The sequence below is a fragment of the Uloborus diversus genome, chromosome 1, assembly GCF_026930045.1.
Source record: "Uloborus diversus isolate 005 chromosome 1, Udiv.v.3.1, whole genome shotgun sequence".
NCBI lineage: Eukaryota > Metazoa > Arthropoda > Arachnida > Araneae > Uloboridae > Uloborus > Uloborus diversus.
Window position 1 is genome coordinate 181072830 of NC_072731.1, and position 27962 is coordinate 181100791.

At 34.7% G+C, this 27962-nt stretch overlaps 1 protein-coding gene across 1 annotated transcript in view; it reads right to left on the minus strand.

The window, feature by feature from the left end:
- The window catches only part of LOC129217465 (EF-hand domain-containing protein 1-like), a 54667-nt gene extending 29321 nt beyond the window's left edge, over positions 1-25346 (minus strand). Inside the window, 7 exon segments of the mRNA XM_054851771.1 lie at positions 716-933; positions 5973-6093; positions 14081-14314; positions 17571-17711; positions 19435-19584; positions 19955-20170; positions 25299-25346. Of these exon segments, the coding sequence (XP_054707746.1) occupies positions 716-933; positions 5973-6093; positions 14081-14314; positions 17571-17711; positions 19435-19584; positions 19955-20170; positions 25299-25346 (1128 nt within the window).
- Between the last annotated feature and the right edge of the window lie 2616 nt (positions 25347-27962).

Sequence of the window (27962 nt, forward strand, 5' to 3'; positions counted from 1 at the left end):
GAAGTAGAAAGGTGAATGCAATTTAAGAAATTAATCGTAAAAATATTTCTTTAAAAAGTATATTTAATCTTCGACTCAAAACAATAAAAACTGGAAAAAGGAACGAATTTCTTCTAGAGAAAAAGTTTACTTCCGAATTGTAAGAATTTGATTTAATGCAATCTCACATGGCAGTCAGGGTTAGATTTAGACTTAACGGGGCTCTAAGCTATTCCCGTTATGTGGCTGTCATCTGTAGCCCAGACAACTTTGTCGGAGGCATAACATGTCTTTTTCACTGCTACATAAGCCCATGTTCTTTTTCAATTTTTAACTCTTCTTTTGGATTGACCTAGGAGGAAAGGAGGTATCAGTGGCCCCTTTTACTGGGATTTAAAATATATTTAATTATAAAGGATACTTTTCTCCTTTTACTTCAAAGACTTTAATTATTTTCAAGAACTTTCGAAAGGTTAAGGAGTACTATCCCCTAAGGGAGATGGAACCTTCTCCTCAAATTCTACGAGGCACCCTCCCCCCCCCCAAAATGAGATCAATAATCCTCTCAAATTAACTTCTGCTAAAAATTTTAATGGCGCTATCTGCGCCATGGACCCCGCTCCTCGCCCCCTGTCACAGTGATAGATGCTTCATATTCTCCAAGATAAAAGGGTTCTCCTTCACCCTTTGCATTTAACGTAAAACTTTTCGTTGATAAACTAGAGATAAGACTTACCCTCTGAGCTTGTGGTTTGGGTTTTTCAGCAACCGCGAAGCTTTCCATATCTTCTATACCAAGATTTGCTTTAAAGTATTGTCTCGTAAATTCGTCGCAGTCATATAAAAATATTTTTTTCCCTAAAATTAAAATATCTTTTCCAGTTTTAAAATCCTTCGGTTGAAACCATGTCAGATCTTCATCTTGCAGCTCCATGTAAGACAATGGGAAAGTGGCTGTAACGATGTAAAGAAAATTACAATAATTTCGTCTTTTTAAAGGCAAGAGGCAAGGTTAACAATGGTTGGGGTTAACCTTGCCTTTAAAAAATCCCTAAAGGAATTTTTTAAAGGCCAGGGACCCACTAAAAATGGGTGGTTTCCTTCAGTCAAAAGTACTACTTTTAGTCACTGAAATGGATAGAATGAGCAAAAAAAAATTACATGGACCCAGAGAATACTTTCATTTTCCCAACAGTTTTTTTTTTTTTTTTCATGAATTTTTTAAAATGTCCGATTTTTCAAACAAGGCGTGGTCTTTATGACGTCACAAATGATGCAGTTTGGCGCATCTTTCTACTACGTTTCCACGTTCAAGATCAGCGAATTAAAATTGCGCTCTACGCTTGCTATCAACCATATCGTTACCAACACACGTTAGTAAAGATGCGAATCAAATATTTTGTTCTGTGAATGGCAACATTGAATGGCATTTCATCATTTGTGATGTCACACGACAGAAGTGTAAATAATGAAATCGCAACGATTTAAGTAATTTTTTTTAAATATTAAACTTAAATAAATTATTTAAAAAATGGTCAGATCCTATGTTTTTAAGCATGCTCTTTCAGAAAAAAATACTTTTAAAATTTTGGAAACGACCGCATTCAAAAATAGTGTTATCAAAAGTGTATGCGGTATTTCTGAAAAGCATAGGTAGGCACTCATTTGCAATACATTTTTCGTTAGCAGTAAGTATTATGCTGAATACTTTGCAATCCAACATTTTCTCGTCTAACTGCTGATGTACTGCGCATTGTATATGGAAATATCCTACTTCCTATACCTCGTCGTAGTCCCCTAAAATCAGGGCCCCATTTAGAAATTTTAGAACAGTAAACATGAAAAATCTTCAGGGACCCCTTGAACAATCACTGCTGCAGAGGGCAACCGCACTTTTTTGGTTATTGCATATGCTGTAGGTAGAGTATTATATACTGAGGGTGTAAGCTACTCAAACAAAATGCTAGATAACAAAAAATCCCTGTTTTGATGTTAAATGTCCCATTGCTAACACTTTTACATCGTTCTTGACTTTAAATACCATAACAAATAAATTGGCCATATAAATTAACCATACTTACAATATAAGCCAATAAATTAACCATAGTTTTGAATTATTTTTAATATAGTCTGCAATTTTTAGGAGCCCTTAGAACTAGAGAGCCTCCAGGCCAAGCTTTCTGGGGTCTAATACTAGATCAGGACCTGCCTACAATTCAACTGGATGCAGAGCTATCGTTAAGAAAACATGACCGATAGTAGCATCGACAAATTTGATGTACCGAGACATTTTTCCCACTAGGGTCATTCCATGCGAAATGAGCAAATCAGCTATGGCTGACATGTCACAGATTTCAATGAAAATTTTTATTTAGGTAAACCATGCATACCTATGAGGAAGTGCAAAGTATGGAAGTCTAAAAACAGTTTGTTGCTTTGTTATTGAAATTAGAAGTTGATGCTTACGATAAGCCTAAATTTTCAGAGTTCATCGCTGCCAGTTTGTGACTCAATAACTCCATAAGTTATAAACGTACACTTAAAAAATAAATATTTCTGCATTCTATAAACAAATGTCTAATTGGAATGAGCAAAGTAAAATTTATTCGGATCTTTTTTTGAATCTGAGATATTAACAAAGATTGAAATTTTGCCAATTTACTTCTGATTTTAAATCACTCTTCTAGCTCTTTTAATGAAAAAATAACAGTAAAAATAATTCAGATTGAAAAACTATCTATAACTAACTATCTGCTCTAATTTAGTAACTGTTTATTAATTTCTTCATGACGAAATTGTACTTTAAAAAATCGAAAATTTCCAAAAATTTCATTTTTTCCTCTGTTACCGGTTTTTTTTTTTTCGAAGATGAGGGAACGCTCTAAATTTACTCAATTTTTTTTACGTAACATATTGAAGTGTCTTTTAGATGCAACTAAAATTTAATCATTGGTATCAGCGTATTTTTGTTACTAGAGTAACTTCAACTAAGCTAAAATTTCATTAGTTACTTCATTTTATTTTGTAAGTTTAGCAAAACTAACCATTTCTTTCGTGTTTCATTTTCTCAAAAGCATGTTTATGAAGTACAGTCTGAAATGTACATTTTTAAAATTGAAATAAATGTTAGTTTTACTTGCTTTTGCATCATTTAGTCGTTTATCTAATTCTTTGAATTCTCGTAATTTCACATAAGGGTCAATCCGTACAGGTTCCATACAGTACAAACTGCTCATTCATGTTCAAATATTTCTAAGTTATCAAATTAAAATAATTATTTTGAAAATTACAGTATGTTTTTTCACTATAATGTATTACATAGGGCACAATATACGTAATTTAAGAAGGTGCCATGACGTTTTCACACTTTTTATTTCTGTTTTAGTGTGTGAATTGACTAGCAAAATTGCTTAATTTCAAAGACCTGTATCTTTTTTACAAACTATATACAAAAAACAATATGTATAACATGTATAGTACTTGAACGGAATATTCATTTGGCCAGGAAATTTTATTTTTAATTCTATCCCCTTTTGGTTTATAGGGGTCTAAAAATGTCATTTTCGTCATTTTTCCGATTTTTTAAGAGGCTGTAATCTATAAAGGGTGTACAAACACACAGCAACAGTTACATATTCTTTTTAGCATGGTTCCAGTGATTAGTTTTTGTTGTATTTCATTTTGTGTTTCCGTCCCCTACGTGAGTTATCCCCCTTTGAAATGAGTAAAATTTTTACATTTGGTCTTGAACTTTAACCTGTTGCCATTATTTTAATTATTAACTTACAGCTACGTAACTCAGCATATAAGACTATCAACTTATGCACTTTGACATCAAAGTGTTAAATTAACTGTCATAAATGTAATTCAAATAGATTTCGGCCAAAATGCAAAGGTCCAATTTTTGACTACGAAAATCACTTTTGATGACCTCTAAAAAATCAAAGGTTCAGTTGAGAGAAAAAATAAAAGTGGTTTTAAACATCTTTCATATGCAGCTTTTAGGAATATATATTTCAAAAAAAAAATTAAAAATGGTCGAGCGCACCCATCCGTCGAAACTGTATGGATTGACCAATAAAACCAAAAAAAAAAAAAGCTATTTTTCTGAATTTTATTTTACGTTTGGAAATCAAAAACCAATTTCGAGTTTCTTCAAGCAAATAGTAGAAACACAGCTCTATATTCTTGTAAAATTTTAAAGTTGTCTGAATTTTCCTTCATTTGAATTTTTGTGTGTATGTGAAGGGGAAAATCATCATTTTACAAAATGTCACCAAGTTTAAAACTGATTATGAAGACAAAGGAGTTAAAATACAACTTCAAAAGTAAGATATTTCTTTTATGATACTTAGCACATTATTGGATATTAATTTCATCAAAGCTAATGCATTCCTTAAAGATTGAGATTAAAAAATAAAATGCTTAATTATGAGAAAATTGAAATATTTTCAGTTTTTGAAACTCGGTTAATAGTTAACTATAATAACTTTGAAAATTTTACTAATATCAGATAAATTACCCTACTCCATAGATTTCAACAACATATAACTTTTATTTTTTCATTAAATAATTAATAAGATACAAGCCTTCAAAAGTGCAACATTTAGCATTTATGAGAATGCTGTTCAATTTGACCAATTTTCAATCGCATGTAACTATTAAAATAAAAAATTTTAAGCAAAAATATTTTAGACATTTTTATATAGGCATAAAAGGAACCTGTATACCAAATTTCATAAAAATCTGTTACCATGCGGCCACCACTTTTTTGCGAATTTTGCTCATTTCGTATGGAATGACCCACTAGTGAGAAGATCATTCTGATGGATGGTAATGCACGCCCTCACCGAAGAAGGATTGTTGAGGAGTATCTTGAGGACCACAGTTTGGAACGAATGGAATGGCCAGTTCGATCTCCAGACCTGATTCCGATAGAACATCTTTGGGACTATCTTGGCACACAGGTTACTGCTTTAAATCCTCCTCTAAGGTCGTTGCATGAGCTGGAACAAGGCTTGCTCTGTGTCTATTCTTCTCTTCCTATTCCGATCTCCGAAAACTTAACAAACAGCATGGAAAAGCGATGCCGCCAACGCATTCGTGTTAGGGAGGGGAGACACATTCCTTATTAGAACCCATTTTTGCACTGTTTCTACGACATTTTACTACATAACACTGTGATGTTCTGTTTTCTTCAAGAATGGACTCTTCCGCAAAGATTGCTTTTTTTTATTACAAATCGTTTTCGCAATACACTAATACAAATTTCTATGACGCGTTCGATAAAATTCGAATACGTCATTCGATTAGATTCTATTTGATGCACATATCCTCCAAATTTTTTGTTTCTATATTTATTCATTTGCAAATTAGACTCAAAAAACCGGTTGTACCTTAACTTTTTGATGCCAGTGTAACTTGGGGGTGTTCGGGTAAACACGACGTACGTATTCATCGCCGCTAACACACCATGGGGGACGGAGGGCATACGAAGACCTACCCGCTTTGAGCCAACCTCCCCTATTTGTTCATTCTTAACTAAGTAGTATTAATTCATAATAAGCTTCAAAACGTTCAACACAAAATTTATTCGACTTGGTAAAAAACAGATTATTCTTTCTGCATGCTAGACCGAAGCTCGACTGATGCTCAAAAATTTGTGAGGATATTTGCTAGAGAGCAGCATCAATATGTTATGACTGTTGGTTCTCAAGTTGTAATTCGGTTTGAAAAAAAGGCACTGCGTAAATGTGCCCCGGTCTACCCTACTATATGGTGAATTAATTGTTTATACTAAATAGATATAAGGACGATCTTCGGCAAGAGTTTTTAGGTGATTCAGATCCTATTACTGCTGAATAATTAGGTTTTAAAATTCATTCATTAAAAAAATATTTATGGATTTTCTTACGTATTTTGCTTCAAATTCTCACACACGAAAGTATTAGCGCTTAAATTAAACTTTAATGGTACGAAGAAACTGATTTTACCTGGCAGTTCATTCCTGTTGACAGGTATTTTCTGCTTTCTCACTAGGACCTTATAAGGATCTCTCCCACAATTCGCTGCATGATCTTCAAGCAGTTCCAAAGCGTCGTCTGCTAGATAGTACTATAGAAACATTTGAATTAATACGAAAATTATTATAAGTTTGCCAACTCTCTAAAAGGAGCGGGTAATAAAGGTTCACTGCTAGTTGTCAAAGTGTAGGGTAATAGGTTTTGAAATAGTAGATTAAATTACTTAATGTATCATGAGCAAGATGTTATACGAAATGTGTATGAATGAACTATGGCAGGGGCGGATTTGTAGCCTATTCAATGGGGTGGCGGATGAAAACCGTAAAAGTCATCCCCTGACGCGTTACGTAGGGTCTGTAGGGGTTCAAGGGTTGGAGAGTCAATTAATCTTCCACCCCTCCTAGAGTTTTTTTTCTTTAATTGTTTTTACAAAGTAAACATTTTTCGAACACGGGGCTCATAGAATGTGAGTCCTATGCTATGGTTTTATGCCGAAAATAGGTGAAGACATTTTAAAACAAGCCCCTTGGAAAAAAAGATCGGTTTTGATGATTTTTTAAATACTTTAAGAAGGAATACATCCATGAGTCTCCCAACTTGCTCCAAATGTTCATGCTTTTGTACTTTTAACATATTTAACATATTTTATAGTGCCTATAAAACTGTCGAAAACTGAAAACAATTGGGGGCCATTTCCAAAAAGTGTTGCGTGTAAACGGCAGTAATATTTGGATTCATAAAACCATTGGATGTAAAAACCATATTAAAGAGGTGTTTTTTTTTTTTTTTTTTTTTTTTTTTTTTTGCCGTGCAGTGTTATTGACGTTTAAAAGAAGGGAGAGGAGGCGAGCGTGGATTAAAATCAAAAAGTGGGTAACGCCATCCGGCCTCGACAGTAGTGTTACTGTCTAAAGCTAATTAAAAGCAAATTTATAGAATTTACTTCATTATAATAGTAGCTATTGCTAGTAATTTCTTCAATTTCATATTATTGTTTTCAGAAAATGACGGTTACGGAGGGCGACGACTGCCTAGCCCCTTCGTTTAGCTTGAAATAGAATTTATTAAATGACTAGCATAAGGAAAAGTACACAATGATAAAAGTTAAAAAGCATTGAATGCATTTAGAAGGAACAATTAAAAATGCACAAAAGACTTCATAAGAAGCGCACTGTTAAGGACAGCAAATCTAGTTGTTTTTCCTGTACTGACACTGCGCTAGCAGTAAACAAGTTTTAAAGAATTTATTGCAGAACATGAAACATGAGACTTTTGATGAACAATAACACAATTCTCTCTTGAATCTTCCAGAAATGAGTAAGAGAGGAATTTATTTTCGGCTACTGTCCTTGAAGGAACTACAAATATCTCTTGATCACTATCATTCACATCAAGCATAGACTTTATGAAATGTCTAGAAGCGTACAGAATTATAAAAGTTAAGAAGAATTAAATGCACTTAGAAGGGGAAACGATAAGTTCAGGGCTCTTTATAACAAGCGCACCGCTAATGACAGCAACTCCAGTTGTTTTTCCAATACTGACACTACGCAAGCAGTAAACAAGTTTTAAAGAATTTATTGCAAAATATGAAACATGAGACTTTTGATGCCCGATAACACAATTCTCTCTTGAATCTGCCAGAAATGAGTGGGAGAGGAATTTATTTTCGGCTACTGTCTTGGAAGGAACTACAAATAACACTCTTGATTGCTATCATTCACATTAAGCATAGACTTTATTAAATGTCTAGAAGCATACAAAATTATAAAAGTTAAGAAGAATTAAATGCACTTAGAAGGGGAAACTATAAGTTCAGGACTTCATAAGAAGCGCACGGTTAAGGACAGCAACTCCAGTTGTTTTTCTTGTACTGACACTACGCAAGCAGAGTAAAACAAGTTTTAAAGAGATTTTTTCAGGATATGAAAGATGAGAATTTTGATGCACGATAACACAATTCTCTTTTGAATCTTCCAGAAATGAGTGGGAGAGGAATTTATTTTCGGCTACTGTCTTGGAAGGAACTACAAATAACGCTTGATAGCTATCCTTCACATCAAGCATAGACTTTATTAAATGTATAGAAGCGTACAGAATTATGAACGTTAAGTAGCATTAAATGCACTTAGAAGGGAAAGCTATAAGTTCAGGTCTCTCTCTTCATAAGAAGTGTGCTGTTAAGAACAGTGAATCTAGTTGCTTTTCCAGTACTGATACTACGCAAGCAGTAAAACAAGTTTTAAAGAATTTATTGCAGAATATGAAACATGAGATTTTTGATGCACGATAACACAATTCTCTCTTGACTCTTCCAGGAATGAGCGGGAGAGGAATTTATTTTCGGCTACTGTCTTGGAGGGAACTACAAATAAACTATTGATCGCTATCATTCACATCAAGCATAGACTTTATTAAATCACTAGAAGCGTACAGAATTATAAAAGATAAGAAGCATTAAATGTACTTAGAAGGGAATTACACTACTTCAGTAATCATGAAAAAAGTTCAAAATGGTCGCATTCAAAAGAGCATATTTAGACATTTTTTGACACATGAACTGTGTGCCCTCGTCCCATCGTTTTCGAGATATGGGGTTTTAAAGTCTGCCGAAATCTCATGAAAAATCACCAAATTTAAAGACTTGGCAAAAAATTTAAAACACTGCGCTATTTCATTCGTCTGCATCTTGCAAAGCATTTCGTTTCCATTTTGAGTCTTCTGCAAAGAGTGTGAAAGATGTTTTGCATTAATCCTTTGCTTGTGCGTGTTAAATTAAAGAATCACCATCAAGCTTATGAAGTGGCTTTATTCAGAGGAACGACAACTTTACAACGAAATTAAACGTAAATGTTAGAATTTCATTCGTGACAATAATACAGTTCAGAATATTGCTGTATTTTAAATGTGCTAAGTGAATTAAGGCAAATGTGTTGTAAGTAGTTCTTCATATCTATGAAAATTACTACGAATACTCGTAAGTACAAAAAAACAGGTTAATTTGAGCTCATACAGTATATAGATAATAAAAGGGACAGTCATTGATGCTGTAATAAAATAATCATAGATTACGGTATCAGTTCTTATTATTTATTTATTTTTTTAAGTGATAATCTATGCATGAAGTTTTATCGTCTGACCAGTGTGAGGAAAAATTTTTAATTCAAAATGAAAAAAAAAAATAAAATAATTCTAAAGTGAAAACAACGGATAGTAAGTGTCAATAATATGCACTTCAAAATTATCGATATGGTAAATTACACCATGAATAGAGGGAATATTTTTATTCTTAAAAACCATTAATATAGTCGACGTTCGTTATAGCAGCCCCTGTCGTCTGAACAAAACCTGTCACTGCAGATAAAAGTGTCTATGACGTAAATGCACAACATATAGCATGTTATTTATTTTTTTTTTAAATACTGGAATAACTTTTACGCGTTTTGTTTCAACCAAACTACAATCACTTATTCATTTCCAGATTAGTGCACCACAATACTCGGACGTGATATAATTTGCCTGGTACTAGTCTGGGTTATTACAAACTCGGTCACCTCCATTTGAAAAACCTTTGCAATTTTGCTTTTCGGAGTAGTTTGATCGACCGCTGCAATATCTGTACCAGACTTAAATTGATGAAATGTTTCTGGTGCCACAATTTTCTATCTTTTAATCATTATTTTGTTCAGTATCATATTTGTCAGAGTCAGTAATATTTTTTTCCCCTTTCGACAGGCTTCTTTAATTTTTATTTTACTGCACATCGTATTTCTTTTTAACATCCATCTGCTAAGTAAAATTTCTTAATTTGAAGTTATTTTTTAAATTTATATTGCTTTAAGTATACAAATTAACTTTTCAGAGAAACTAAATAAAATACTCATAATTAATGCTTATAAGAACTAAGATAGGTGCGGGTAATAAGGCCTGCCTAAGGGAGATTTGAAATGAAATAAAAACTATGTATCCGAATCAACAAATTGTAATATTAGTTAATCATACAGATCAATTACCACAAGAAACTAACCAAAATATCACCAGTTTTGCAGAAAACAAGCATGAAATAAAACATTTTTTAAAACCTTGTCATTAGGCCTATTATACTATGGTAAGATAATAAGACCTGAGAACTTTAACATTCTTAAATATTAAAAAAAAAAGCTTCCAACATTGATAATTGAGATCAATTGTAATATATATGCATTAATCATGCTTAAAGTCTTCAAAATGACAACAAAAAAAAAAAAAAAAACAACAGTCATGGCACTCAAAATTATCTTTGTCACAGACTGTCACACCGAAGCATTCCTTATGATACCACTTGCCACATTTTAGATATAATCTCATGTCATTCATCTTATCCTCTCACAAGTGTGTGACAGCACCAAATAGCATCGTTTCCTTTAGTATCATTTCCTTCATTGAGGATTTACGTCTTTTTTATTTCTTTCCCTTTTTTGTTTCTGTCAAACAAGTCTTTGATGACTGGGGTTCTCTGATAACACTGATCAACAAGGTTTCTGTTCCACATTAAGTAAGTGGTGATTTTTATATTTTAAGGGGTGCTGGAAAAGAATATGACAATAAAAATGTTCCATCACACACAGATTTTTGAAAAATCCGAAATCTTTAAAATCAATTTAATGGCACTTATTCAATACATGTGCAATATTTTTGGTCATTTACCATTTTATAAACAATTACAATGATTAAAACTAGTATAAAACACAAAAAAATATATATTGTTTAAAAAATTCTAATAGAATGGAAAAGACTTTTGATGAAAAAAATAATGATACTTGTAAAACATTTTCCTAAATTTCATACTTTATGTAGCTATAAATGCGTAAACTGCGGATGCTTTATCATTGGCACTAACAGCACAATTTGAATAAGATATAATATTCTAATCAGAATTCAACAGTAATCCCGAGCATATTAGGAGTAAACCGCCCGTGATATCTCGCTTACATTGCAGAAATATCCTAGGGGAAGCTCGTCGCTCATAGCTCCCATACTTTCAAAGGGGGGGGGGGGAATTTCAGTGACATTGAACATCCTAATTTTTTGGAATTTTTCAACATGTCTTAAATTAATTTTTCATATGTAGAACTTTTATTTCCTAAGAACTGTGTCATAACATTTTAAAAATCAATCCATGCTGTTTTTCCTAAATCACTTGAACTAGCTTCAAAATTTTGTTCCTCCATAAGTTTTCTTATCTGTGGTTCAATGAAAATATCCTCCTTAGTTTTTGCATAAATGAGTGATGAGAACTGTTCCTACAAATACTGAAATCCACGCCCTTTCTATCCATTGATTTAATGAAATTCTGCCTCAATCCCAACTTTACGTGTAAAAGTAGGGGATTTTTTTTTTTTTTTTTTTTTTTTTTTTTTTTTTTTTAACGATTAGAGGAACGTTTTGCACAGATTTTTTTTGTCACCTGCAATATATTGTTTGCGCTCTGGCCATTTCTTTTTTGATTTTATGTGCATGTATTGCCCTGCTGTTCCATTCACACAGAAAATTGCAGTATATTGTATAATCAAGTTGTAGACCAATGAGAACGGTAATTACTTTAAAAAACTGCCCATATGCTCCAGTTATGGTGTGAAAAGTCACTTTCATGAATCAATATCTTCATATTTTCGTAGGATTCTTTCATCACGCAAGGACGCAAGAATAAGATATGGGAACCGATGGCAGAGCATTTCCACGTGCCTTCAACCACCGTAATTTTGCGTGAAACCGAAATGATACGGAGCGCCTAGAGCCATCTGCTCAAGGTCGCATTAATAAACTTATCAAAGTGAATTCGGTTTCTCTTGTTACATGTTCTATCGCTGTAATGAATAAAAAATTATGTGTCTTTGGATCAAATGCATCTAAAGAAAAATATAGTAAACTGTTCACTGCCATTTGATAGCATATATAATTCAAAACTTATAAATGAAATTTCTTAAAATTGGAAGGTGATAGAAAGTATTTGCAAACATATTCTTTTTCAACACCTTAAAACCTATAAGAAACACCCAAAGTACACTGAGGAACAGAAAATTCGTTAAAATTTATTTTTCAGTGTAATTAATGGCTTTTCTTCTAACAGTTGAAGGTTTTTTTTTTGTTGTTTTTTTTTTTTTTTTTTCATAATTTTCTCTAATGTAGGCATAAGCTCCTGAAATGCTGTACTTTTTAATGGAGCGGCATTGTCTTTTTCATCGTCCGGACTAGAACCGTAAACCATGTGATAAAACTTTTCAGAAGGTCTGCTTGGGGTACTACTATGACACTGAACCATTTAATAAATAACCGTAACTTCTTATAAACATCCATAATATATTGAGAAATATTTGAAATAAGATGTAAAACTGACAAACATTATCGCAAAAACAAAGGAGTATAATAAGGCGTACGATCAAATTTGGCAAACCTTATTAGCCGCTGACATCGTGTACAAAGAAGTACACAAAAGTACAATAATTGGTTTAGATATATGATTCGGACATCAAAGATCGATAGAAGCATTGACAACAGAAAACTGGAGCGCAAAACTATATCTAAAAGTGTAACATTTATAAATATTATTTAACATTCAGTCGAACGATTTTTTATTACTCGTGTTGCACAGCCGTTTCGCGAAAACGAATCGCGTCGCACTATTCGCAACAGGTGAGCAACATGTCACGACCAGTATGAAGTGCCATCTATGAGTGTTAGCTACCTACGACTGCATCCTTGGGTGGATACGAACATTTTAAATTGTATTTTTGTTGTTTAGGCCTTATTAGCCGACAAGCCTTATTGCCCGCACCTACCTTATAACAAGAAATACTTAAAATATAGTATATCAATAATATTGTAATTAACACTTTAAGTACTGAAGTAAAATCTACTTAAAATACACTAAAATGCAAAAATATACTTTTATCCTGCTCGTCTTTTCAAAATTTTACTGGGGAAAGGTACAATTCCGCCGTGGTGAGTTAAAGCGCAGTATCTTCAGAAATGAATTTTTGAGATATTTGAAGAAACGCTTTTCGGATTTCATAAAGAGAAACGTTAGAATATAACGTTTTTTTCGTGCTTAATTTTCAGAGGAAACCAAATAAACAAGTTTGTACGCTAAAGCTGATGCACAGAAGATGAAAAAAAAAGCAAAAAAAAAAATTAAAAATGGAAACCATCCACAGAGCTGTAAATTGAAAACATGTTTGGTAAAACTCACCTTAGAGTTTAGGGGACTCGTCGAGAGAAAGAGAGAGAAGGGTAGTTTGAAATCAATTTACACATTGCATTGTTTTTACAACAAAAAAACCCCCAAATATTTCGTCTGACGTCGGTGGCGTTCCCCCGTGTCCTCCTCAAATAACCATAGTACACTTTTGAAAGTGCATGTCAGTACTTTTTCTTTGAATATCAGGAGGGCCAACTGCCACCTCTTGACCCCCTTCAGTTGTGCGCTTGCTTTCATCACCAATAATATGATAAAACTTAAATTTAATCTTGTTTTGAAGCTGTCGTATCTCTGGATAAACTTTCCACTTTATGAGCTTGATAGTGGTTCTTATATTTGACACACACACGTAAAGCAGAGATGCCTGTTTCCTCCAAGAGCGATAACGCCCCCCCCCCCCCTCCCAATAACTGGAAGGCCCTACAAAACAAGGCAAACCCCATACAATTGAAAAATATCCCTAAATACAACCTCCTAAACATTTTAATGGAGCAGTCTGTGCCACGGCTCCCCCCCCCCCTCCCCAGTGTTACCCCCGAGTAAAGTATTCACTTAGAAAATCTTACACTCACTTTGGTAAAGACCAAAAATGGCAATGTCTTGTCAGATGCAGATGTTGAATTCACTCCGTACCTACCATTTTTGAACGAAACTCGCTAAATTTGGCGACTTTACTTAACATTTCGGCAGACTTTAAGACCTCATATCTTGATAACGGGGTTACGAGGTCACATAATATTTGTGCCGTAGACATGTTTTACGATGCTCTTTCAAATGCTATCAATTTCGATTTTTTCCGAATTTCCTTGATCGTGTGGTTTCCTGGTTAGTACCTTTTTACCTGCAAAATGACACGCCTCATTTCTGGCGGGTCGCTAAGTACATCTTGCCATGAGCCGTAGAATCTGAGGACTTTACGATCACAAGTCAAGAACTTGTAAAATTTGTCCTCTTCTATTCGATGGGTGACTGGGGGTTCTTTCCGGCCGAGAATGTTAGATTTCTGCATCTCGTACGGATCGGGAGGGATTGGTTCGGGATCATTTAGCTCGAGACCAGCGTTGATTAAGTACTCCTGGAAAAGAAAACAAACAAAAAATTCCAACATTAAATGATTTCTTGCAGCAGGGAGGGGGGGGGGTTGGCAGGTCACAAACCTTGCCATAAAGAAACAAAATTTATACCTGTACTGTGCCATTCAAAAAAAAAAAAACTTTCTAAAAAAATCACAATTTCTGTATATGACTCCGCTATAGGAGGACCTAGGGAGTTTTAACCATAGGGGAGATTTGACCCATCCTCTCCTTTTCATATTTAAACATTTATTTAAGGGATGAGCGTTATATGGCAGCATAGCATCATGTATACTTAAAAGTTGTTTCTGTTTTCTAGCTATTTTGAGGTAGAATCAAGAAGAAATCATATGTGTTGTACTTTTCGGGCAAAAAGTACTTTTTTTGTTTCAAGTTCATCTCTCCTGCGCCATTCGTCATTAATCTACACAAAAGTAAATTGAACTATGTATGTACTCAGATTAATAGGTTAAAAGACAACATACATATTGTCTACTTTGACTTTTTATATTAATAGGTTTTTTTTGAGCAATCACATTGCTAATTGTTCTCACTTGACTGTTTTGAATTCCTATGATTTTATTTCCCCCCCCCCCTCCCTCTGCAGCACCACCGTCGACCGGCCCCACGATGCTGCTCCCCTAGCGAAACCCGTCTCCAGGTTGCGTCCATTACCTACACACACACACACACATACATACACAACTACACACACACACAACTACACACACACACCTACAGACACATACACACTCACACACCTACAGACACATACACACTCACACACCTACACACAAACATGCATACACACACACCTACACACAAACATGCATACACACACACCTACACACAAACATGCATACACACACACCTACACACAAACATGCATACACACACACCTACACACATACTCATGCCTGAACACAGACACAAACACACACGCCTACACACACCCACACCTGATTGCGAAAAACATAATTTGAATTCCAGATGTCAAAATTCAAATTTTTTTTTTTTTTTAATTTTCTAAAATGACTATTATGGAACGTTTAATTTGCATCAATTCTGGGAGGTTTGACACGGGTCAAACCTCCCCATTTAGTTTTACTTGACTGTGTAACAATTTGTTAACTATATACAACATTTAACTTTTTTGAAAATGAAATGTTTTTAATTCAAATGAAAAAATTTTTGTGTTCTATTCTGATTAAGCTAAACAACTGAAATTTGCTTTTTTCATTTTTTAGCAAACTTATGGGGGTACTCCATTTTTCTCAATTAATATAGCTAGTCTTTATTTTAATGTAATTGAAGTACGTTTTATATTACGACATTGTTCTAATTTTTTGAACACGTAGTACCCATTTTTATGTTTAATTTGTCGTAATCTGGCTGAATTTGGGGTTTATTCTAATAATCTTAATTAATTAATACACTTAAAGAATATTGCATTGTCGTCGGGTCTGAGGACGCATACTAAATTTGAAAAGAATCCGATCATAGGAAGTGGGAGAAAATCGAATTGCAAGATTCCATCCGTACAGACATACACCAAACCATATTAGTAAAAACATGGTACTGAAAAATCTGATGTGGACACCTCACTACTTCATTTTACGTCTATTGCAATATAGATATTTTCAAAAACTCGAAACAATGGTTTAGGATAAATAAATACCTTTATGCAGAACAGTAAAGTAACACAAAACAACGTAAGCAGAAGCACAAATTTGTAAATAACATTATCGGGTATCACAAATGTGGCCGATCCTTAAGGGAAATTACTCGCGATCTGAAGTACCCAAAATCGACAGTGGCCTATGTGATTAAGAAGTGGAAGGTGAGCGGTCATTGTCGGAATGTGCCCCGAGTCGGCAGACCCAAGAAACTGGAAGATAGAGACCGACGAGTGCTGTCCAGAGAAATTTGGAAGAACCGCACCCAATCGATGGCCCTCATCCGCGAGGAGTTTCAACATTCATCCGGGAGTATTGTTTCATATAATACCATCCGTAAGGAAGCACATCTGCTTGGTTTTCATGGTCGTGCTGCTGCCCGTAAGCATTTGATCACAAAGTCTAACCGCACTGCTCGGTTAATGTGGTGCAAAGCACATCGAAATTGGACCGTAGATCAGTGGAAACAAGTTCTTTGGAGTGACGAATCAAGGTTCACCCTTTACCGTTCTGATGGCAGGGTCTGGGTCTGGCGTCTACCTGGAGAACGTCTCCTGCCAGAATGCATTGTGCCAACAGTCAAGTTCGGCGGAGGTGGAATTATGGTCTGGGGGTGTTTCTCTTGGTATGAGCTGGGACCCTTGGTCCCCATTCATGGTAAGCTCAACTCCGATGCCTACTGCACTATTTTGGATGACAATGTGCTTCCTATGTTGTGGCAGTTTTACGGGTTGGATCCCTGTTACTTTCAGGACGACAAAGCCAGTTGTCATGTTTCGACGTTAACCAAAGCTTGGTATGGTGCCAATGGAGTTCATCGAATGGACTGGCCTGCCCAGAGCCCAGACCTGAACCCTATCGAGAACCTCTGGGACGAGTTGCATCGCCGAATTCAGGGGTGCACTCCCCGTGCAAAATCGGTGAAGGAACTTCTGTGCCTTCTCCAAGCTGAGTGGAAGAAAATACCACTAGCTGTCATACAAAGACTTGTTGAAAGTATGCCTCGGAAGGTTAACGCTGTAATTGCCTCTCGTTGAGGCTCTACCAACTATCGATTTTGAATAAAGTTAGTTTTTCTTTTCTATCACAGGTGTCCAAATACTTATTGGTAGTCAGTGTATATATATATATATAAAAGATGTTTTCCATAAAGATAGTGGATGTAAAACTTAAGAAACAAAAGAGTAGATAGATCTGGTAGCCGATCAGAGTGCACAACAGGAAAACTGCCCTTCAAAGTTTAGATGAAAATATTTGTTTCTTGTACTATATTTCTGGCTGGTAACAACGAATCTGTAGTTATTTTTTGTGTACAGATCTGCGTTTTAAGTAGTTTCTTAACATTTTTTACAGGCTCCAAACAGTGGTCTCCAAGAAAAAGCTTCATTCCTAGCACAAAAAAAAAAAAAAAAAAGAAAAAAAGAAAAAAGAAAAAGAAGAAGAAATAAAATAATAACATGATCAATTCGTGCATCCGCTAACTGCTTTCTTCCGCCCTTGCACATTTAACACAGATCATGAAAAGTCTCACAAGAAAAAAAAAAAGTACAGTGTTGTTAATTAAGAATTAAACGGTACTTACCCTTGTCCATTGATCACAGTCTGTAAGTCGGATAGACACACCATAAACATTCACATCATTGCCCAAGTTTAGGTCTTTCCATAAATATCGACGTCCTCTACCAGATGGATGCGGAAAAGCGTGTCGTTTCAGGTATGTTCCCTGAAAGATTAATGGGAAAAATTAATAAGCGAAAAATATTGCTTATCCAACAAGAAGGAGAATGAAAACTTGTTATGATTGATAGTTTGATAATCAATTAAAAATAATACACTCTAAGCTGGAACTGGCACAATTCGTCAATAATCAGGGAGTGCCATAAATAGGGGGCATAGCTCAAACAATCCTTCTCTCTGTCTTTTCAAAGGGTTGAATTTCTTTTTAAAAAAATACATCACTTACTTGCTCTGAATTTTGTTGAACCTTTGCTCTGAAGTCTGAATCTGCCTTTGTTTCGAAGCTTTGTCCTGAATCGTACTCTGTCTCTTATAGGATGATTATAATTAAAGTTCCGATCTCAAAACGCTAATTACAAAACTACGAGTCGGAATTACTTGATATTTCACCAGAACAGTTGTAAGACCATGGGAATTTGTTTGAGGAGGGGGAAAACAGTTAGTTTAATCTGCATCATCTAAATGAGCTGATAGATGACGCAGTCAGGGTTCAAATTGCTGTTGTGGAGGAATGGAGATTACGAAAAGCCAACATGCTTGCCACATTCATACACTCAGCATAGATAATCTCTAATATAGTGTGGAACGTGTCTTGGGTTTCCAGTTACCAATGAGTAGCGGAACAAGGCGGAGAGCACATTCATCAGTGGCGTAGCCATAACTTAATTTCGGAGGCGGTTCGACATACAGACACACACGCGCGCGCGAGTGTTTGTGAAAGAGAGATTTTTAAAAAATGATCGAGGAGAAAAACCCAGCCCAATAAAGATGTCTTCACCACTTTTAGACACCCCCTCACCATCCATTCGCTACAAAGTGTCACATTTCACCAATCCCCCCCCCCATTTGTCACATATCATGCTACTTTTCAGAAATATATTATAAACTAACTGATGTGTGCATCACATGACTTCTTTTTACTCCAATTTAATGTCATTTTCTCATTATTGGCAATTTTAATGAGATTTAATATTTTCCTCTCTAAATATCACCAACAGTGGCCAAATTGCAACCAGATTTTTAAAAAAAAAATCGCCAAATTTGTCACCAAGTTGGCGACAAAACTTTGGACTGGCGATATATCGCCAAGTGACCGCCAAATTATAACACACTTGAGTTGACATCGAAATTAACAATGATTTCCCCCAAAAAAGGGGCAAAAGACCCTTTAGAAACACCCGAGTGCAACCAAAAGGAGAGGTGTACAACTAGACCCCACTAGAAGTCTACGTACCAAATTTCACCTTTCTAGGACGTACCGTTCTAGAGTTATGTGACATACATACGCAAGTGCGCATATACGCACATACATACATGCGTACATACAGACGTCACGAGAAAACTCGTTGTAATTAACTCGGGAATCGTCAAAATGGATATTTTGCGTGTCTATACATTCTTAAGCACTTATCCACGTGTGGTCGAGTTCAAAAAGGTCAACATTCATTCAGGGGTAAGCAAAATGGAAACTAAGGTCGATTTTTGAGTGAAATTTTTTTCGCGAATACAATACTTCCTTTTTTGTAAAAGGAAGTAAAAATTGCGTGATGTCATACTTTTGGCTCCCCTCTCAAAGTGTGACATCATTTGTAGGTAGTTCCTTAGATAAGGTATTATATATTCTTCATCGTTGTACTCGTATGTGCGATATTTTTGGATATATAGCTTTTCAGAAACGAATTAATCATTAGTAGTAACTCATTACTAACCTGCAATAAGCCGCTGTTTTCGGTTTTAGGCTCTATGACTTCCATCGTATCATTTTGCAAATAATAAAGCACTTTGACAGGTCTGATGCGATAATTTTCGATTGCCCAATCTTCGATATCCTCCCTGAAATATCCACTGAAACGAAGAACCTGCAAATAAAAAAACAATTATTTTTACTATCGTAGGTTCTACTAGAGTCACAATGTAAGACAGGCGGATGCATCAGCTTTCGATAAGCAATTTCACGATGAGGTCTCTTTCCTCAAATGACTAGGATTTTCGGGAAATCTAGTTATGCATGCATAGGTTGCAAAACAAGTTCTTTTGTCAAGTATCAAGTAGAAAAAACAAAAGGAAAATTGTTAAAATAACTTGAGAAGGATATCCCCGAACTTAACACAGCAAGTAATGATGACTACTTTATTTTGAAGAGATATCATAGAAATCATAGGATTACAAGAGAACAAATGGTAGTTGTAAGAAGAAAATATTTTTTATATCAAAGAAATTTTCACTTACCTTTTTATCCATTGAGAGAAATCTAGGCAGCATGATTTCTTTCTGAGGCTCCCTTTTCGGACCATAAGTTAGTTCCACCAAATGTTCTCGGCTGAGGACTTGGTTCTGTCCCTGCAGAAGTTCCTTTGCAGCTTTTGCTGTAGCGGATGGAAGCGAATTCGCAAGAGCGACACCTTTGCTGAACACCAGAGTGCGAGGAAAGACATATCGATCTTGCTGCAGTAAACAAAATTATTACGATTATTTTGCAAGAAACTAACCAGATTCTCAGAGGCATTAAAGGACTACGAACATAGCGCATAAATTAAAAGAACCTCCGATAACTTTTAATTAATTTCGAACTTCAAACTACATCAGTGGCTCCCAAAAGTGTTCGTACACCTACGACTTTAAATGAAATAGGCCCCTATGCATTGGTTAGAATTAATATTTCGCAATAGGTATTTAATTATAAGATCTATGATCTATTTTGAACAAAACTACATGAAAATTTTTAATAAAACATTAAAACTTAATTTTTTAAAAATTAAAAACCAAAAAATGACGGAAATTTTATCTTACAAAAGTCTTCGTACACTTTGAAAAAATGTCAATAAATTGGTAAATAATCTAACTTTTTACAAAATTATTATTTAGTAGAATATCATGCAGTATCAACAACAGCTTTTAAACGTCTGGGAATAGATTTCATTGTTTTTTCTTTCTTTTTTTTATGCAATTTCTGAACAAGTGTTCAGCCGCACTTTGAGTCTTACTGTTTCTAGTTCGCTTTTCGCTTCAATGGTGTATTTTCGTCATCTAGCCACCAGATATCACCAAATATGTTCCATTAAGTTTAAATCTCGCGATTGAGGAGATATTTCTAAGTTTAAGGACAATTTTTGAGGTACCAAACGCAAACGTGTAAATCTTATCGTTATTTTGATAAAAACAAAGTTGTTTCCGATTGCCAAATTTTGGGCTAATAGTTTAAAATTGTTTTTCGAAATATTTAAGTGAACAGCATGATTCATTATTTCATCAAAAAATTCCAAATTTCCAAGTCCTGATGCTGTTATGCACATTCACACAAGAACACCTTCACCGTCCTGATTAACTGATCCAGCTAAGTTGTTAAGATTAAATTCCTCATTTTTTCTTCTATTGACAATTATACACCATTTTAACCCAAAATATTGAATTTATTTTCATCTATAAGTAAGACGTGTTCCAAAACGTTTTGACCTTATTTATCATTGATTTTACGACGGAAAGCGTAAGTTTACTGTTTTTCGTACGAACAAGAAAATTTCTGCGGGAAGAGGTCCCCGTTAATTCAGCTAATCAGAGAACTTGGCGAACAATTTTAGGTGAAAATTAAACGTAAAATATTTTATTCAATTCTATAGAAACTTTTACAGAGCTCAAATGTGTATTTTTCATAATTTGTTTAACTGTAAACCTCCGACACCACGCTTTGTTAACTTTGTCAGTTGATCTTTTCTTACCTTGTTTTCGATCCGATTCTTGTCTTTAAAGCATTTTATCAAGCACTTCATTATAGAATGGTATAAATTAACTAATTTAGAGACATTTCAAACCATTTTATGGCTACTGTGAGGGGAAAAAAATCAAATTTCGAATCGTGTTTGTTGTTTTCTACTCATACCTGCCATTTAAAAATAATAAGCAGAATATTAGGGAATAAATAAAGAAAAAATTAAAGGCAAATGACTTTACAGTGTCATTGCAATGCAAAAATAATAAAAAAAAAAACCACATATGATAATTTTAATCATGAATTTATTCGAAACTATTTCAGTGTACGATGACTTTTGTGGCGTATTTTTTCTCTGGTCTCATCGTTTCTGACAAATTTCAAAAATAAAATTTGGCAATATTTTGAAAAAAACTACTGGGTTTTATTCAAAATGGCATAGGAATGGTGTGAAAAAAAATTGGACTTCATATTCGAATGAGGTTTTGCGTTATTTTGGTTTTACTACAAAATTTCAAGGTGTACGAACACTTTTGGGAGCCACTGTATGTGCAAAACAGAATCATTAATCACTGCATCACATGAGAAAACGAGCTTATGTGTGCCTCACATGACTTCCTTTTAGTCCAATTTAATGTCATTTTCCCATTATTGGTATTTGTAATGTGATTCAATAGTTTACTCTCTAAATATCACCATCAATGATCAAATTAAAACCAGATTTTTTTAAAAAATCGCCAAATCTGTCGTTAAGTTGGCGACAAAACTTGGCGACCAAAAGACTGGCGATATATTGCCAAGTGTCCGCCATATTGTAACACCACTTGAGTTTACATCGAAATTAACAATGATTTCCCCCCAAAAAGGGGCAAAAAACCCCCTTAGAAACACCCGAATGCAACCAAAAGAGGAAGTGCACAACTAGACCCCACTAGGAGTCTACGTACCAAATTTCAACTTTCTAGAACATACCGTTCTTGAGTTATGTGACATACATACGCACATCCTCCCATACGCACATTCATACACACGTACATACAGACGTCACGAGAAAACTCGTTGTAACGAACTCGGGAATCATCAAAATGGATATTTCGCATGTCTATACGTTCTTAGGCACTTATCCACGTGTGGTCGAGTCGAAAAAAAAAACTCAACATTCATTCGGGGGTGAGCAACATGGAAATTAAGGTCGATTTTTGAGTGAAAATTTTTTCGCGAGTACAATACTTTCTTTTTTGTAAAAGGAAGTAAAAAAGAGAAAAATCAGCCAGAGCTAAAGCAGGAGTCGAACTCCAGGGTTACCCATCCCCCACCACCGCAAGGACGATGGTTCACCCCCTTAAATGCTACGAAGAACCCTTTCCCCCAAGAACGAGAGCCCCGTCCCAAATAAATACAAAACCCCTGCAGAATCCCCCCCCCCCCCAGTCCTTAAAGTTTTAATGTCATAGGCTGAGCCATGAACTCCTCCCCTTGAGAGCACCCCTGCAAACCCTCAAGCACAACACGCAAAATCGCTTTCATTATTCAGTTACCGACAGGCCGACAACCCCGGTAGATAAAAGCACTCGAGGGTACAAATACAACTAAGAAATAAAACAATAATTTTACTCTGCAGATAAATAAAACAGCATAGCAAAGCACAGAAATTGCAAATTATTCCATATATCGCACCCTGGCAACGGAAGTGACACTACGAAAAAAAAACAGCATTGGAGAAAATCAAGGTTTACGTAATGCTAAACTTAACCATTTCTGTCTCAAATACTACAACATGCGCAAGAAAATTAATGTTTACTGCTTGTTTTTCCTAGTTCTCTACTTCACACATAAAATAAGCTATTAAAAAAAAAACTTTTAAAATCAAAATTCTTAATGTATCGCAACACATACAGGGTGTATTCTGAACTCTTGGGCAAAACTTTAAGGAGTGTTAAAGGGGACGATAAGAAGCAAAAATTACACAGGATCATTGGTCACAAACGCAATGATGACCCGCTACATGCACACAAAGCCGGAAGCAATCAGACATCAAAGACAGAAGTAGATGTCAATCGAAAGTTTCTTCAGCTATGCGTACCTGCAGTTCCTCAGGAAGTATAACGGGTGGAATCAAGCAAAATGTGGTCCATATGTTGCCTCTAGAGGGTACAGGTGTTGATTTAATTTTGGTGCCAATAACTCTAGGGAGTTGAACAATCAAATGTTTTTTCTCGATTCTTGTGACTGCTATATCTCAAGAAATAATGAACAGAATTAAACAAAAATTTATCGACAAGTAGCCTTTACAGTGAGTGCTCTGTCATTGCGACGCATGTATTACAGCACTGATTTTGACTGATGCAAAACACGGAAAGAATTTAATGCACAGAGACGATTTCGCACAGCATTTTAGTTTTTAAGATAGGTTTAAAGTGGTAGTTGAAATTTGCGGCCTGCTGCTGTAATACATGCGTCGCAATGACAGAGCACTCACTGTAAAGGCTACCTGTCGATAAATTTTTGTTTAATTCCGTTCATTATTTCTTGAGATATAGCAGTCACAAGAATCGAGAAAAAACATTTGATTGTTCAACTCCCTAGAGTTATTGGCACCAAAATTAAATCAACACCTGTACCCTCTAGAGGCAACAGATGGACCACATTTTGCTTGATTCCACCCGTTACTTCCTGAGGAACTGCAGGTACGCATAGCTGAAGAAACTTTCGATTGCACCACTCTCCTTGGAGGTATTCGTGCATCTTGATTTGCATATCGCGTTTACTCCCCTCCACATTTCCAACCAGTACGATGTTTTTGAATCTTCCACCAAGTGCTAATGACAATGAGCGCAATTGAGAACTAAGCGTGCATTGAGCCACACTTCGCATGTAAACATGTTTTTGTTTTCTTTTGCATTTTTCCCGCCAAAAACACCGTTGTTTACATAAAAGAGGCTAATCACTTGACAGTCATTGGTGAAAAATTTTCAAATCTATCGAAAATATGTAGAGATCTTGAAAAACAAAATTACTATACGCATAACAAAAGTTACCTGGGAAACATATGCAGGCGAATCAATAGCTTTTTAATATTTTTACCACAGGGTGACTTACTTGCTGGTACCGCTAGTAAATAAATGAAAGGACTGACTTTGCCTTTAAGTTGTGAAAAAATAATCTAACCATACACCTCTTTTCATATAGTACTAAATTCTGCTGCAAAGAGGAATTTTTCTGAAACTTGTCAATGTAATTTTCCTAATAAAGTTAGACAAACTTACGGTATCGTGGTTGTGAAGAGTTTTCGAAAATCTTGGCACTACAGCCATTTCGAAAGTCCCATAAAAATTCCACGAAATAAATTAAATTAGGCCGTTAAAAACATTAAAATTTAAAATTATTCGCCAAAATAAGTTAAATAAGCCATTAAAGTTTCATTCTCGCCAAGAAGCCAAAAGTTGCCGGAATGATCTTTTCTGCCAGGCAAACAAAGAGCAGTACCTTTTTTTTCTCTCTCTCTCTCTCTTTTCTTTCGGATTTTCGTCATCTATTTACTTTAGCGTTATTGCACAAGCTTGCTTATTTGGTTTCCGTTGAAAAGAAAGCACGAAAAAAAGCATCAAATTCTAACGTTTCCGAATCATTAGTATGGAAGTCAAAACGCATTTCTCCCAGAAACTCATTTCTGAAGATACTGCGCTTTACCTTCTCAGAGCAGTTTTATTAGACATACAATTTAGAATAGGTTAAAACTTGTTAATAGTTCACATGCAAACCGACAAAATAAATTTTTTAAATTATTTTTCCATTACGGGTCTGAATTAAAAAAAACATCTCAATTACCAACTTACTATAAATCGTAAAATTAAACACATTGCTTACTTCAGCTCGAAACGAATATCCTGGTATAAATGGCAAACTCTGGTTCATTTTTGATGAAAGTCTGTACAGATCATTAAATTTAAAAATTTTTACACAATTCAAAGCAAAATATATTAATGTACGTCTAAGACGCGATCCACTTGTATAATAATAGTAACAAATCTGCACTTCACTTGCAAAGGAGTCATCTCGCTGACGTCGCTAAGCAACAAGCAAGACAAAGAAAGACACGGAAATAATTCATATCATATCGATCAGAGCCTCATCTTGGGTTCAGGGTTTGATTAGCACTTGGGTTTGTGGCCGCTAATATTTCTTTACATAATATAAAAACTTAATACGCAAAAAAACAAAGTCAACTTTTACATTACAACATTTTTATTTTTCTTCCTAGCGGCTGTCTGAGCTTTTCGAATGTCTACAATAATTTTTAATTTTTAATTCAAAACGATTTCCAAATAGTCGAAGTAGTAATCTTTATCTTTACTAATAATAAAGCTCAAAGTCTGTCTGTAGGATGTCTGTGACGCGCATAGCGCCTAGACCGTTCGTCCGATTTTCATGAAATTTGGCACAAAATTAGTTTGTAGCATGGGGGGTGTGCACCTCGAAGCGATTTTTCGAAAATTCGATTTTGTTCTTTTTCTATTCTAATTTTAAGAAACTTTTTCCGAGCAAATGATCACAACGTAGAATAGTAAATTACGAAATCATCATAACGTGGAACCGTAACATGGGCGAGCCATTTAACATAGCCAATTGGCGAGAAATTCATCCTCCATTATCCTTATATATTATTTCTGTAGCCTGTTTTTGGTTTCTACGCGAGATTTTTCTCAATTCTTGATCGATTTCTTTGATTTACACCTTATTTTAAAGCTTATCGTGCAGGCTACTGACGAAAAATAGACCCACGGTCTAAAAATTGTTTTTTCGGGCAAAAAAACCTGTTTTAAAGAACCAGAATGAGGTTTCCAGTTAAATGTATAACTTTAACTTGCACTGTTACCGACAGAGCTGAATAGCTTGATCGGCAGAGCGTTCGACTGGTAACCAGGAGAATGCGTGTTCGGGCCCACATCCGGATAATCTGCACCAAAAAATTAGAAAAATATCGCGCATTACATGAACAATGAGTAACAAATATGAGGGAATACATGAGATAGAAACGATCCTAGCTGTTATGAAAACTTGATGCAACACGGAGCTAAAATAATACTCAATTGTAAGGTTTTTTTTTTTTTTTTTTAAAGCTTTGGCTCCGATAAGAAAATTAAAGCATAATGTAAGCGAAAATATAAGTATCAGGTTTAAGATTTCAGACTACAATGGAATTGTTTCTTGTTCAGTAAAATATAATAAATCGTATGTTGAAATATAGATTCTTCTAATGAGTTTTTGACTCTTTGTACAAATAAAAAAATTACTACCTCAATTTAAAGGGTAATATATATATTTTTCTTCTTTTTGCAAAAAAAAAAATAGCGTATCACATTTTTACTACATTTGAAAAGCTACGCTTAAAAAAGAACTTAGTTCAAATTATTTTGTATTTTAACCGTGCTGTTAAATGATGAACACGTGCTGCCATCTAAGCCATAACGGTTCAAACAGCCTGCGGTAACAAATTGTAAAAATTTTCAAAAATAAAAACACTTCTCGGCAAGAAAAAAAACTTAAAATTAACCTGCGGGTTATTTTTTTCCGGTAGAGCGTTCGGCTATAAACTGTCTGAAATTCGGGCCAGTTTGGGCTGTCCGACATAATAGCAAATTTACATTAATATTACGCATTATATGTACTCATAACATACAACAGATAACACACGTAATAAAATAAATGCAGTGGAAATGCTATTTGGTGTTTCTACTCCTTTATGCAGGCTACAGTTATCATTCAGATAAGTTGACTGCTAATCAAAGGGTGTTCTTCCCTTTTTTTAAAGCTTTGAATCCATTCAGACCACTGAGCATAATGTAAGCATAAAAAAAAGTAGATATACCTCAAAGGAATCCTTTTTGTGCAGAAAAACATTTTCATTGTATGCTGAAATGTAGATTTTTCTAATAGCAGTGTTTGAAATTTGTACAAATGAAAAAATACTACGCCAAATTAAAACTACGAGTTTAATAATCTTTAATTATTTATTCGAATACGATAGAAAACATTAAAATTATTATCAATTTCATTAGTAAAAAATCATTTTCTACTCCTCTGCTTTCGGCTGAAAAAAAAAAAAAAAGCATTTTGTCTACGTTCGAAAAATTACACTTAAAAAACGGACTCAGTTCAAATGGTTTTGGTTTTGAATTTTAAGTGTTCGATTAAAAGAAAAACAAGTGCGGGCATTTAAGCCGTATAGGTTAAAGAAGCCTGCTATGGGAAATTGTTGAATATTCAAAAATAAAAACACTTATTTTTTCAATCGAATTTATTACTTCTCTAGAATGTTTGTTTCAATCGCTACGTGAGATCTTCCTCATTCTGTAATCAAATTCCATGTTTTACGAATAATTTTAAATCGTATCATGCTGGCTAATGACAAAACATAGACGTATGATCTTATTATATTTTTTTCGGCAAAAAGCTTTTTTTTTACTGTGTTTTATTACGCATTCCTTCAATGAATAGCATTCGAAAAGGAAGGCGCAGTTGCTAGATTTG